The following is a 14,862-nucleotide window of genomic DNA, read 5'->3' on the forward strand; positions in this document are numbered from 1 at the left end:
ATACATTTTATTATTTTATTTTTGGCTAACGCTAACTGCTACAAAAGCGACTGAAGGGAGACCCCTGTGGCAGAGAATATAATGGCATGCTGGGCATGCTCAGTCGTCTCTGTGCCAGTCAAAAGTTTAATAGAAACTTTGACAGAAGTTTTTCCGTATAGGGCTCCATTATCGATGTCACCCATATGTGAGGACTACATCCTGCTGTCCTGGGATAAACACCTATTACAAGGTAAGCAATTTTGCTTTACTCTTACTCACCCCCAGCTATCTCTACCTGCTGTACTGACAGCCATTCAACAATTTAGCTCGGTTTCTGGCTTTAAAGTAAATCTAGAGAAATCTGAAATCCTGAATCTCAGTTTGCCTGTCCCAGTTGTGCACAACCTTCAGGCTCAGTTGCCTTTTCGATGGATGGCTAAACCATTAAAATATTTGGGCGTTTATCTGGGCGCAGATATTACCTGTCTCTACCAACTCAATTACCTACCGCTGACTAAGGCCATTGAGAGAGACCTTCTCCGCTGGTATAGGGATCCTCATTCCTGGCTTGGACGTATAACCATAATTAAAATGAACGTTCTCCCTAGATTACTATACCTTTTCATCACGTTACCCATTTACTTGACGAACAGCATACTGCGGACTCTTCAGAGGAAAATTTTCGACTTTATCTGGCGGAAAAGACCACCAAGGATTGCTTGAGCAGTACTTTTTCGTTCTAAAGCAAGCGGGGGATTGGGAGTACCAAACTTGGCATGGTATTATGCATCGGCTCAAATGAAGACTGTAATACAGTTGCATGCTGGACTCCCTGATATAGTCCCGTGGCAGAATATTGAACAATATTTGGTTGGGGAAATGAGCCTTAGCGCAATGTTTTGGCAACCCCGATGTACCTGGCGCACAGTACTCTTGATTCCTCCTACTCTCAACACAACGCTAAAGGTTTGGACGCGGTGGAAATCGAAGCTGGTAGGAAGACTGCCGTATCATCTTATCTGCTCTATTCTACAACACCCAATTTCCACCGGGACTACCTCATAACACATTTGCAGTCTGGAAATCCCTGGGATTGTCTAATATTGGAGCATTGACACAGGAAAAAAGAACTTTATCCTCCCCGACCCTACAAGCTAAATACCCCACCGTGGATCTTCCATTCTTAAAATATGCACAAATAGCACATTTTATTAGAACCCTTATGAATGCTGATCGGTTGGACTTTACAAAAACCATGTTTGAAACTTGTTTCTCTCCTCATGGGCTCAAAAAAACCATTTCGAAACTATATATACTTTTACAAGGAGCGCAGTCGACTAAACTTGATTGTTCCCTGGCGTGGGAAACAGAACTTAATTTATCCTGGACAGTTGAAGAATGGGAGGATCGGTTCCTCCATGCTCGTAGAAGTTCTCTTTCTGCTCTTCAAGAGAATTGTTTCAAGATGTTGTACTGCTGGCATTATGTTCCTACTAGATTGTCTAAGATGTTATCCCACTTCCTCAGCAGCCTGTTGGCGCCAGTGTGGGCAAACTGGGACATACACATATGGTGGACTTGCCCGGTCATCACCCTGTATTGGCAGGAGATTACAAACTGGATTTCTCAACTAGTGGGTCAGACTATCCCATTAGACCCTACCTATGCTCTTCTTGGAATATCGGTTGAAGGCCTATCTCAACATCAACAACGCCTTTGCCAGCAGAATCTATATGGTGGCTCATATTGCCTTGGCCCGTAACTGGCGATGCACCCATACTGCCCCCCCCCCCCCCAATGAAACTTGTCAATCACCTGCACAAAATACAAGTCCTGAAACATATCACCGCTGTTCGGCATCAACGTTTACCATCATACCAGGCTGTCTGGGACCCTTTCACATTATAGTATAAGACATATGACACAGCATAGCTCAGTGGTCTTGTAAATCCTTTTGATATTCATGATTCGAGGCATGATTTAGGTCTGACTTATATTACATTCAACAATCTTGTTATCCCTTTGCTCAGGCCTTCTTTAGTTTAGGTTACCCAGAGTCCTTTATAGCATTCTTTCTCTTGACGTCATTATATCACACTGTTTGACTGGGCTGAAAAATGTTGATTATGATATAGAGGGGAGGGAGGGGAGTAGAATTATGATGGTGATTGTGTACTTGTTAAGGATTCTGGATGCATGTACCTACTTTAATAGTACACTGGACCTATGTTCTTTTTTCTGTTTGCTAATAAAAGTTTTTAATACAAAAAAAAAGTCCAGAAAGTATAAATAGAAACGTGCTGAGAAGTGAACTGGAACTCGCAAAAAGCCAGCCTCTACATGCAGAGCAACAATGGAAAAACAAAAACATAACCAATCTTCATAAAATATTAAATAATAAAATTGAGAAACATAACATAGTAAAATCATATTCATAAAAAGAAATATTTCAAATGTTAATGAATAAAATATCCAAAAATTCCCAAACACAAATACAATATTTCAAAAAATCCAATAATTAAAGTTCTAATGTCCTAAAAAAACAAAGTATTTCAAAACAGCAAGTTACACCCAATAATTAAAATTAAGAAGGATTAAAAAATCTCCTGCTCTCTCCACACCTGGGACCTTTTGATTTCCAGTCATCCTGAGATTTTCATGGATTCGGGGGGGAGGTAAGGCCACACAAGACTGGATTTTATAAAATTGCGCGAGCACGTACTTTTGTTCGCGCAGCAGGCGCGAACAAAAGTACGCTGGATTTTATAAGCTACATGCATAGGTTATAAAATCCGGGGTCGGCGCGCGCAAGGGGGTGCACATTTGTGCAACCTGTGCGCGCCGAGCCCAGCGCGCGCTGCCTGTTCCCTCCGAGGCTGCTCCGATTTCGGAGCGGCCTCGGAGGGAACTTTCCTTCGCCCTTCCTCTACCTAACCCCCCCCCCCCCCCCCCCCCCGGCCCTATCTAAACCCCCCCCCTTTACCTTTGTTGCACGATTTACGCCTGCTAAAAGCAGACGTAAATCTGCGCGCGCCATCACCCGACCCGGGGGTTAGTCTGGAGGCCTCGACCATGCCCCCGGGCAGGCGCCATGCCCCCGGGCCCGCCCCCGCAACACCGCGTCATTTAGGACACGCCCCTTTTACAAAGCCCCGGGACTTACGTGCGGCCCGGGGCTCTGTGCACGCCACACACACACACACACTCTCCCTCTCTCCCTCACAGACGCCTGTATGTAATATATATAGGCTCTCAAAGGTGCAGACACAAGCACACCCACCCACATCAGCTTTCTCTCTTTCACGCACCTGCCCACCAGCCTTTTACTCTGTTAGCCCCTGCCCTTAAAACCCTGCTGAATAGCCTAGTTTTTTGTTTTAGGACTTACACACCATCAGTAGCAGAAGTAAAGTTGCGTGGTAGGGGATCCCAGCGCACACTTTGTGCACGGAAGTATTTGCATGCTGGTTTTTTCATAAATCCTAGAATGCCCCTGCCCTGCTCAGACCCCCCCCCCCACTCCTTTTTTGGAAAAAAATGTTGTTTGCATACGAACGCAGACACCTAAAATATGCATGGTACACGCTGGCCTGATTTTCTGCACATATTGAATACTAAAGAATCAATCTCTGGGTAATTGCTGCTCCCTTTCAATTTTCCATTCTCCAGGATGTTATAGCCCATAATAGTTAGACATTAATTTTCACTACAGTTTTACTTATTTAACTCTGTGGTTCATCCCAGAATAAGATGAAAAGGCAGGCAGCTGTCCTCTGTGATGAATAGTGATCACAAAGTTGGGCATTTTTGTTTTTGAAAATGAAGTAGCAACAATGTGTCCCATTAGTAGTAGGTAGATAAAGCTGTTTGAACGAACCCTACTGTAGAATATTAATTGTGCAATATACAATGTTTGTGTTTTGTTTTTTTCAGGTTATGTTGGAGCAGCTACAGTGGGTGCTGCTGCCTGGTGGTTCATTGCTGCAGATGATGGCCCAAGAGTTACCTTTTACCAGCTGGTATTGGCTTGTTTCATTTTATTTAACATGATCCACAGGTGTTCAGGATGGTATATTTTGTGTGTGAGCTTTCCAATTTTCAGGGAACATAAAAAGTAACCTCTGTTTAGATTGTAATGTGATCATACAGCTTAGCACTACCCAGCTTTAAATAGACTTGTTAAAAACAAGCAGAAGGAGTCACAACTGTTTTTGAAGGATTTCAGGTGTCAGCTGGAGAGCTTCCAAGATGGAAATTACATTTTTGTACTTACTTTCCAAAGAAAGAAAAGTCGGATGTACATGAGATCCCATCTTTGTGTGTCCCACATCCTAATAACCTGGCTGGTGTCCTAATCACACCAGATTTTCAGGGATTGTCACGGAGTCCAAATGGAATGGGTTTCTTCTTTTCTTCTCTCTTTTTTTTTTTTGGGGGGGGGGGGGGGTGGTTAGGGAAGTCTGTATTCATACACACATGCATGTTCTGGAAAATAGGCCTCCTCAGTTCTGAGTGAAACTTCTTGTTGGAAGCTATGATTACAACACTAAAATAAAGGAGGAAGAAGTTCTCATTGTACACATTTTCACTGAATCTAGCTTTCCAGCTTTCTTGTGCATGTTTATCTCCTTTTGAGTGATGTTACAGGACAATTATTTCCTTGCAGAGCCACTTCCTGCAATGTAAAGAGGAAAACCCAGACTTTGCTGGTGTGGAGTGTGTGGTCTTTGAATCCCCATACCCAATGACAATGGCTCTGTCCGTCTTGGTCACCATAGAGATGTGCAATGCTCTTAACAGGTTGGTGTAATTCAAGCAAGGAGGGATGGGACAGCTTTTGTAGAAAGGATCCATATAACCTCAGAACATCATACATACCTGACAACTTTGATTGGACCAACATAATTCAATTTTCTTCCAAGAGAGAAAAAACTATTAAAACATTGATCTGCCTGTTTGAAAGGAAGCAATTGATAATACTCTTATCTTGTTCTCTCTTAGGTTAGAGTTTTACTGTAGGTTTAGTTTGGGGATAAAAGGGAAAAATTAATTGGCTGCTCTCGAGCCGCTATCTGTGTATGTCGATCAATAAAGTTTAACCTTAAAACACTCTGCTGCAAGGCTCATAAATCCTTTAATAAGGGTTATGTAGAAGAGCAAGGTCTCCATGGGTTACACTACGAATCCATGCCTAGTATTTTCACATCATGTGAAGTATGTACTTTGGCGTGGAGGGGTGAATGCAGTCTGACATGCATGTAAGCATTGGACCTTTGTCGACTCGGAAAGGTATAGGTGCCATGTGCTACCATTGAAATTCCAGTCTTGGATATGCCTTCTAGAATAACAGCAATAATGGAATTAAAAATAAATATATATCCTGAAGGAATTTGGCTACATTCAGTTAACCTAATTTTATAGATGAGAAGTTTGTAAACTGTACAAGGTGTTAAGGCTAATTGAAAAACAAGATGAATTTTATATATAGCTGGTTTGAATTATTTTGAAAGGTGCAGCAGACCCTGATTAAAATGCAGTAGCAGTCTTTTGGGGTTTTAATGTTTTTGATCAACTTTTCTTTACCTCATCCCAGTTAAAGTATAGACTAGCCTTCTTTTAAAGATGCTGCATTATGCATAGATAATGTTGAAATTTCTGGGAACTTTTAAACCCTTTAAAGTGCTCCAGAACATGTAGCTGTGATTCTTATAACATATTAACTGCTCTACAAAGTCACGCCTCCCTTTCTCGTATTCACAAACCATAATTGCCACTTCTAAACTAAAACCAGCTAAAATAAATTAGTTTGATAGAGATACTTGTTATAAGGTTAACAAATATTTAAAATTTGCAGCTTTTGGAGGGACTGCAGATAAATTTCTGCACATAAAGCAGAAAATCCTGCTATGAAGCCATTCAGCTTTATTAGTATCTCTCTGGAAGAAGAGTGCTTCGCAGTGCCCACAGCTTGCTCATTTCTTTTCTAGTTTTAATTTTGTAACTGTAGTGTCTCCAAAGAATCTAAAGCAAGATTTCTAACCTAAATACTGTTTGATCAGTAGTACTTGTGGTATGTCTGAAAAGTATTTGGAGAGGAGTGCTGTCCTGACTCGATGTTCATTCTGTTTTTTTTAAATTGTCTTGTGACTCAGTCTGTCGGAGAACCAGTCCTTACTGCGCATGCCCCCGTGGGAGAACATCTGGCTGCTGGGCTCGATTTGCCTTTCCATGTCACTCCATTTCCTCATCCTTTATGTTGAGCCATTGCCGGTAAGTGTGTGTCTTAAAGGTATATACACTTCCTGGTTTGTTTTCTTTTGTTCAAGACATATCACAGTGTAAGCCCCAAATGTACTGAGTGAGTTTTAGAGAGGGGAGGTGGTCATTTTGTTGCTTCTGATTTGACCCAGTAACTAAGGGGCTGATTTATTAATGTGTTAATGCAGTTTAACAGCTGGTGTTGAGTATGCATTACTGTAGATGGTAAGGCAAAAAGGCAGGAATAGTTAGGTAAGGAAGTGGATATGTTACTACTCGGTGCTGAGCTGTTTTCTGTATTCTTGCGTCTTATTACCTTAGCATAGATTTTTCATTAACACTAATGCAAGCTAGTTTACATGTGTTAAATGCCTTCATTATCTATCACAAGTAGCACGCATTAACACTTGTGTTACTTGCTTTAGGGCAAACGTTTCAAACTTCTGCGAAGGCTGTAACTGATGATGCGTTATCGGTGTGAATGACACAGGAATGTTTTGAAACCGTGTCAGAGGCTGATATTTCCATCATCAATAGAATGAAATCATCAGCTAGCCCTCTTAATCCATGTGCTACAGCTCTGTTAAAACTTATCAAAGTTGGTTAGGTCGTATAGCAATAACTAAGATGACCGTTCTCCCACGATGTCATTTGCTTTTAACCTTACCCATTTACCTGTCTGCTGCAATCTTACTCTCCTGGCAGAAGAAGGTTTTTGATTTTATCTGGGAACGGCAGCCTTCTAGGGTTTCCCTGAGTGGTACTGTTTCAGCCTAAAAAGGGGGGGGGGGGGGGGGCGCTTAGGTGTTCCCAATTTAGTATGCTACCTTGCTGCCTCTCAGCTTGGTGCACTTCCTGACTGTCATAGGACTCATACTGTAAAACCGTGGCTCTTATTTGAGCAAACCCTGATAGGAGTGATGCCTTTGTCTGCTCTTCCCTGGCAACCCCATTCCACCTGGTGTTTTCTTCAGAGTCTGCCTTTAGCTCTCCAAACGACGTTGCAGGTTTGGTCCTGATGGAAATGTAAATTAGTGGGTAGCAGTTCTTCTTTCTATCTTTCTCAGCTGGCCTGCATCCTAAAGTATTTCAAAACTGGGAAAGGCATGGGATCGCCCAGATGGGGCATCTTTACTGTAACAGGGATCTCATGACTCCCGCTGCTATCACCCCCGGGTACCATATAGAGTCGCTGAGCTTCCTGGAATATGCTCTCAACTTCAGTGTTCTCTCTTCCCTGTACGTACCCAGATCGGTCCAGACTCCAGGGTTGTGCCTCCATTCCAGCAGATGGAGACAGTTTTACTGACACTGCTACTTAACCACACGTGCACCCTCTAGTTCCTCGGTATTTCTCTGTCTTCAGCAGATGGTAGATGGGTGCATACCTGCAGTTCTGCGACTCAGACCATTTTTATTTTTTGACATTTATTTTCCTTTTTTGAGCCTTCCTCCCTGGTGTGTGTTTGTTCTGGATCCTGAGGGATTCTCCCTGTCTGGTTGAGGCAGGCAGGACGCGGGTTGGTAACCCTTGTGTGAGCCTGACCCGTGCACCCGTGGGGAGTAAATCTGGTGGTCCAGATCCCTCTCCTTCACGAGGCCACTTGGTCAGCTGCAGGCTGTAGGCACCCTTCCTTTTTCTGCAACAGCCTATATTTTTCTATTATGTGAGGCTCTGTCTCATGTTGTAGAGTGCCCCTTTATTAAAGTTTAAAAAAAAATTCAGAAGTTTTTTCCTGAGCTGCAACCCTCTCCTCTCTTCTAGCAATGCGGTAGGTCTGTTCCTTTTGGCTTCTGCCCGGCTTCTTGCCTTTTTGTCTTGGCAGCGTGCACTGATGGGCTGGGGGGTCGGCCTGGCACGCATGCAGCATGACTCGTTCGCAGCTCAGCCGACTCGGCCTCTGTGCTGCATGCTCTGAGGGATGGGAAGGCCCCTCCGACTGTCCAGCTGCTGCAAAGAAGCATCTGGGAGCCTCTGCTTCCGTCCCAGCTTTGATGCACGTTGTTGACCAGGGTGCTGATTCTTTCCCAATCAGCATGGGAACAGCAGCCATCTTGGATTTTCCATCTGCCATTCCTGCGCTGTTGGAAGGGGATGCTCCTCCTCACTTGTCCCTGGCTCGTGCCGTCTCCGCCCGTGATCGGGGAGACTGTGGTGACCACGAGGATACTATCCTGCTGCTGCCTAGTTCCTTGCCTGAGAAGGCTGGAACTTTTTTTTTGTCAGAATAATTTTTATTGGCAAAACACAACCAACCAGCCAAGGAAAACCATAAGGTAATAACAATCAACCCCTCACAAGGAGGGAAATACAGCAAAGAAGCAAGACAAACCGTAAGAACAGAAGCCGTCCAGGCCAGTAGATGCGCTCTGGCCTTTTCTTAGGTCTAAATATACCACCTCGCCCCTTCCACCCACCCACATACCCCCCACCCAACCCATTCACACCACATTCATACCGGGCCACCCTTCCCCCTTCCCAACCCCGTCCCCCCAGAGACCATATTAGCAATCCAATCATTAGTATACCCACTCTCCCGCAGGCCGACCTGGACTGAGGTCGGCAACAATGAAACACACTGAGTCCAATACGCCCCATACAGTTTATCAGTCGTACGGTGGCCTTTCAAAAAATCCAATCGTTCCATCTGCAAAACCAAGGCCATGCGCTGAAACCACTCTGCTGAAGTAGGGGCCGTCACAGGTGTCGCCCATCCAGACAATATGGTGCGGCATGCCAGCATAGCCGCAATACGTCCAAAGCGGTCCTTGGATCGGCTGACAACAGCAGTACAGGCTTGAGGACTGGAAAGAAGAAACTTCCCCGTTATGGGCGGCGGTGCTCCAGTGCACTGGGAAATCACGCCCATCACCGTGGCCCAGAGAGTGAAGAGTGGGACAAGAATACAGTCTATGTACCAAAGTGCCCTCCTCTTGGCCACATTTAATACAGAGAGGAGAGTCAGTACTCCCCATCCTAAAGCGTCGCACATCATCACAGTAAATCCGCTGAAGGATGCAAAACTGCACCTCCCGCAGTCCAATGTCAGGTAGCTGGCGATGCACCGCTTCGAAACATTTCGCCAAGTATTGCTCAGTAATGGGTTCTCCAAAAGTAACAGTCCATTTGTCCGCCAACACAGCAAGACGCGGGTTTGAGCGCCACGATCTGCCAAGCGTAGCCCACTTCGCGATGGTATTAGTTAGGTAGGCCGTGTCAAAAACCTTGTTAGCATAGGAGCACTCGAGTCCCACCCAGTCTGGCGTCCAGCGGAAAGAGGTTAAGTAGTGCCTGGTTTGCAGATACGCGAAAAACTGATGAGTCTGTAATCGATAAGTGCGAGCCAAGGTAGCAAAGTCCAGCAATGTATGAGTGTCGGTGTCATAAAAGTGAAAGGCAAACATCGCCCCTTTAGACGCCCACGTATGAAACAGAGCCCCACAGTCCCGTCCCGGCAAAAAGCCCACATTGCCAGTCAGGGGCACTAGGAGGGAAATCACCCCGTCCAATCCCCGCTGCCCCCGTAACCATCGCCATGCCGCAATGCACGGAGACAGCAGAACCCTAGGGTATGTAAGCCCACGCCGCTCCCCAGCACTAGATTGAATAAGACTCAGGGGCGACCAAGGGGCAGCCATGCCGGAAATCAGCCCCCTCATGCAGAATTTATAGTCCCCCGTAAGCCACTCCCCTATGAAGCGCAGCTGGCATGCCGCGTTGTACAAGCGGAAGTCAGGCAGGCCACATCCCCCTTGATCCCGAGAGTAAGTCATAGCCTGATAACTAAGACGGGCTTTCCGTCCCCGCCATATAAAGTGCTGAAGGGCCGCGTACAGCCGTTTTAAGTCCCTATCCCGTATCCAACAAGGAACCATGGACAAGACATACAAGATCTTGGGAGCAATGATCATTTTAATAAGAGCGCAGCGACCAAAATGAGATAAGGGAAGCGAGGCCCAAGCCTCCAGCTGTGAGCGGATCCGCTCCAATAGGCTAGTAACATTCAATTCATATAAGTGCCGTAGGTCCCTCGGAATCCAAATACCTAAGTATTTCAGCTTAGCTGGCGCCCACCTAAGTGGAAAAGTGCCCACCCATGAAGATTGCAGCTGAGGATTCAAGGCCAGCGCCTCCGACTTCCCAAAATTAATACATAGTCCCGCCACCTCCCGAAATTGGTCAAAAAGATTAATAACGGGAACGCTGGCTTGCGGTTTGCCAACAAAAAGCAAAATATCATCCGCAAAAAGAGCAGTACGAAGGGACTGTTGGCCCACCCGCAATCCCCGTATCAGTGGCTCCTCCCGCAACCGAATAGCCAGTGGTTCCAGCGCTAAAACAAAAAGTAAGGGAGAAAGGGGGCAACCCTGACGGACTCCACAATGTAAGTCAAACGGCGGGGTCACTGTCCCATTCAATAAAATACTAGCACTAGGGTTGCTATATAGAACCTCCGCCCACTTCACAAAAGCCCCCTCAAAGCCATACTGCCGCAACACCCAAAAAAGAAAATCCCAAGACAATGAGTCGAAGGCCTTCTCTGCGTCAAGACTCAGAACAGCCGCGTCCGCACCAGCAGAATAACTAAGAGAGGCCATCAGGCGGCGCACATTCCGAACCCCATGTCTGCCCCGTACAAAACCAGTTTGATCGTCGTGAATGAGTGTGGGAAGAAGACCACTAAGTCTGGCAGCCAAAATAGCCGCGAATAACTTAACATCTACATTTATCAGGGAGATAGGTCTGTAAGCCCCCACCTCCTCCGGGTCCTTTCCCGGCTTAGGGAGAACCACAATAACCGAGTGATTAAGCGCAGGAGAGAGGCCCCCCTCCTCCAACAATGTATTATAGAAAGCCCCAAGTGGGGAAAGCAAATGAAATTTTAAAATTTTATAGAACTCGGAGCCGAGTCCGTCCGACCCCGCAGCCTTGCCCAACTGGAGAGCATGAATGGCCCGATGCACCTCCTGATCAGTAATGGGAGTGTTAAGAGCTGCCAACTGAGCTGGAGTCACCCTCGGCCATTCAGTCGATTGGAATAACGCCTCCCGAACCAGCGGATCGCTACGACGTTCCGCATACAGTTGGCGATAATATTCAAGAAACCTAGCCTCAATATCTCCAGGGGACGTTCGACGTTCGCCCCGACTATCTTTAATACTAACTATAACCTGCCTCTGACCCCGAGGGCGAACCAAGTGGGCCAGGAGTCGGCCGGCCCTATTACCATATTTATAAAGTTGATATTGAAAATATTTGAGTGATTTGGACGCCCGTTGATGGAGCAAAGAATTCAGCGTAGCTCGCGCCTGGTCAACCTGTCCCTTACCCTCCGGGGTCATATCAACCACGTGTCTCTGTTGGGCACTTTTAAGGACCTGGGTAAGGCGGATTATTTCAGCATTCCGTTGACGATTCGTCTTAGCCACATACGCAATGATTTCCCCGCGCATCACCGCTTTCCCGGCCTCCCACAAGGTCGCCACGGAGATATCTGGGGTAGAATTATGCTTGACATACTCCTTCCAGCACCCTTGTAAATACTCACGAAACTGCTCATCGTGGTACAAGTCCGGGCGCATACGCCACGAAAACGGGGACCGCTCTCCCGTACCACTCCGCAACAAGACGGACACCGGGGCATGATCGGAGACCGATCGAACGCCTATAGACGCCTCCTCCACCCTGGCAAACCACTTCTCAGACACCAGCAGGTAGTCCAAACAGGAGTAGACCTGATGGGGATGAGAATAGAATGTAAAATCAAGTTCACCAGGGTGAAGAACCCTCCACACATCTAGCAGTTGAAGTTCATCACATAAAAAGTGAACTCCCAAAGAACGGCCCCGGGCGGCATCTGGCCTGGGCGGTTTTCGATCCAAAAGGTTGTCCGCTACTACATTAAGGTCTCCCCCAACCACCAACACATAATCCAGAAACTCTGTGAGCAAGCCCGCCAGGGACGAGAAAAAATCCTGAGAAAAAACATTGGGCCCGTAAACATTACAAAAAGCTATCTTTTGGTGACCTAGGACCCCAGCTGCAATCACATACCGACCCTCTGTATCATGACAAGTTCTAGTGAGGCGGAAGGGCAGGTTTTTATGAAAGAGGATAGCCACTCCCCTCTTGCGAGAGCTGTAAGAAGAATATATGCATTGACCCACCCACTCCCGCTTAAGTTTACGATGTTCCACATGGTTCAAGTGTGTCTCCTGGAGAAAAACAACTTGGGAATGCATGCGACTAAACATAGTTAATAGTTTTTTCCACTTAACAGGGGAGTGTATCCCATCTACATTCATGGTAGTTACTCTAACCTTCGCCATGGCGCACGGTACCCCGCACAAATTGTATGGGAGCCCAACCAGTGGGCTCTAGGAGCGTACGCCACCTTCCCTCATGGCCCCCCAGCCTAGACCACAAGGGGTTATGAAAAACAACAGGAGAGTTGTAGCACCACTGTTCCTGGACCCAACCCCCCCCATCCCCCAACTATCCCAACCCTCCCATCCTTCCCCCCACACAATGCCTCCCCCTGGCCCCACAAGCACACCCACACACACACCCCCACACATACCCAAAACCGCTCAAGGAGGTACAGAGGCATCTCACCCACCGATTGTTCCCATAGGTCAAGCATACCCCCCTCCGTCCCGCTCCCACCCCGCGAACCCCCAGCCAACATAGTTAGTGAAACATGGTCCATACAACAGAACACACACCCTAACATCAAACCAATGTAACCAGAGACAAGAATCAAATAACATCCTTAGGCTCTCAAGTCTTTTTAGCAATAAGAAAGGGAGAAAAATAAGGATGCGTTATGTCCTTCGTAAGAAAACACCAGACTGTCAGCCGGCAAAATGGAGCCAATGATAAGTCACACCATCCTGAAAAAGCAACCAAAGACTCTTCACCCCCCCCCCCTCCATGGAGAGGGGTCGGCCAGCTCACAAAACCACAACGGTGGTAAAAAGAAGAAATCGTGAATCCTATGGGCGCCCTAGCTTGTTCAGTCCCCGGCTGCCCCAGGTAGACTAGCAAGGAATCCATCAGCTTCCTCCTTAGTATTAAAGAAGAGAACTTTGTTGTTATGATACACACGGAGCTTAGCAGGGTACAGCAAACCAAATTTGATACCCCTCCTGTAGAGCTCCGAGCAAGCTGGCGTCATCAGCTTCCTTTTTGCAGCAGTAGAGGCGGAAAAATCATTAAATACTAAAATCTTGTGACTGTTGTATTCCACAAGATCCTTTTGCTTAAAGGCTCGCAAGAGTTTAGTCTTGTGCTCCCAATTCAAGATCCGCGCCATCACCGGTCGGGGTCTGGGCGCCCCGTCTCGCACGGGCCCAACCCGGTGGACCCTCTCACATTTTAGCTCCCCGGGGGACAAGGCCAAACCTATGTGGGCAGGGAGCCAATTCTCAATCCAGTCCAGAAGCTCAGTGTCTTTTACTGCCTCAGGTAGCCCCACTATCTTGAGGTTATTTCGGCGCCCACGATCCTCCAAATCTTCTACGTTGTCTAACAGCTCCTTTTGCTGTGCTCGCAGCTCAGCCACGTGGCGCTCGGCCGCCGCCATCCGATCCCCGTGATCAGAGAGAACTTGTTCCGCCTCATCTAGGCGCTTAGACTGACCCTCCACAGCCGCCTTAAGATCCTCCATTGTAGATTGTATGCGGATAAGCCGGGCATCCAGAGCCGCAGTCACACTTTGGGAAATCTGCAGCAGCGCGTCCTCCGACACCACTTCCAAAACTTTCGCGCCCGCTGGAGAAGATGGGGCCGCCGCCATCTTGGAGCAGCAAGGTCGTCGCACCGCAGTCTTGCGAAGATTCCTCTGCCGCATCCCCCACACCGCCCACGCAGATCGGAACCGCTGTAGCCCGTCCCCCGAAAGTTGGCAAGTAAATTGGGGAGCGTTTCGCCGCGAATTTATGGGGTTTTTCCGCAGAGGCAGGGAGCGGGACTCCGGAGCTCTAAAGCCGTGCTGCCGGCGCCTCTACGTCATCGCCGGAAGTCCGAAGGCTGGAACTTTTAAACCTTTTTCTGCCGACTTTGTGCTCCTGCTGCACATCTTTTCTGGGGCTAGTAAATGTTCATATCTGCTAGCCTTCAAGAGAATTGTGTTAAACTATTGTTTAGATGGCACCTAACCCTTGCAAGGCTTCGTCGTATTTATCTCCTGGTGTCAGATCTTTGCTGGAGGGCATTGTGCCCTTCTGGCGGCGAATTGCTGACTGGACATCAAATGTCTGAGTGGGAGATGTATACAATACCTGTCTTATTTTACTTGGAAAGCTGGTTTCAGGTACTGCTGTCCAGTGCCTGTGCCAGCAAACCTTTATAGCAGCTCGATGTGAAGTGGCACTGTTTTGGGAACGTTCTGAGGTACCTACCTTTCAGTCTGTAGTTAGTCGAAACGCTGATGCTTATAAGGTGATTATCTCACAGCTTTACGTCTCAATCACTTGAAACCTTTTAAGAAGATATGGAACCCTTTGGATAACTGGCATAGATCTCAGGGCTTCAGTGTATAACGTATACATCCCTGGCAAATGGCTCTGCTGGCGTTTCTACTTGTTGAAAGCTGCTACTAAATATCCATGTGGTTGAAA

The 14,862-nt window shown here is 46.9% G+C and overlaps 1 protein-coding gene across 2 annotated transcripts in view; it reads left to right on the forward strand.

Moving 5' to 3' along the window:
• Positions 1-14,862, forward strand: part of ATP2A2 (ATPase sarcoplasmic/endoplasmic reticulum Ca2+ transporting 2) — a 165,630-nt gene that overhangs the window by 132,261 nt on the left and 18,507 nt on the right. For both annotated transcript variants that reach the window (XM_029571797.1, XM_029571796.1), the window contains exons 17-19: positions 3,916-4,001; positions 4,649-4,782; positions 6,135-6,252. In XM_029571797.1, the coding sequence (XP_029427657.1) occupies positions 3,916-4,001; positions 4,649-4,782; positions 6,135-6,252 (338 nt within the window). The remainder of the gene's footprint in view (positions 1-3,915; positions 4,002-4,648; positions 4,783-6,134; positions 6,253-14,862) is intronic.

Source organism: Rhinatrema bivittatum, chromosome 11 (assembly GCF_901001135.1).
Source record: "Rhinatrema bivittatum chromosome 11, aRhiBiv1.1, whole genome shotgun sequence".
In the NCBI taxonomy this organism is placed as follows: domain Eukaryota; kingdom Metazoa; phylum Chordata; class Amphibia; order Gymnophiona; family Rhinatrematidae; genus Rhinatrema; species Rhinatrema bivittatum.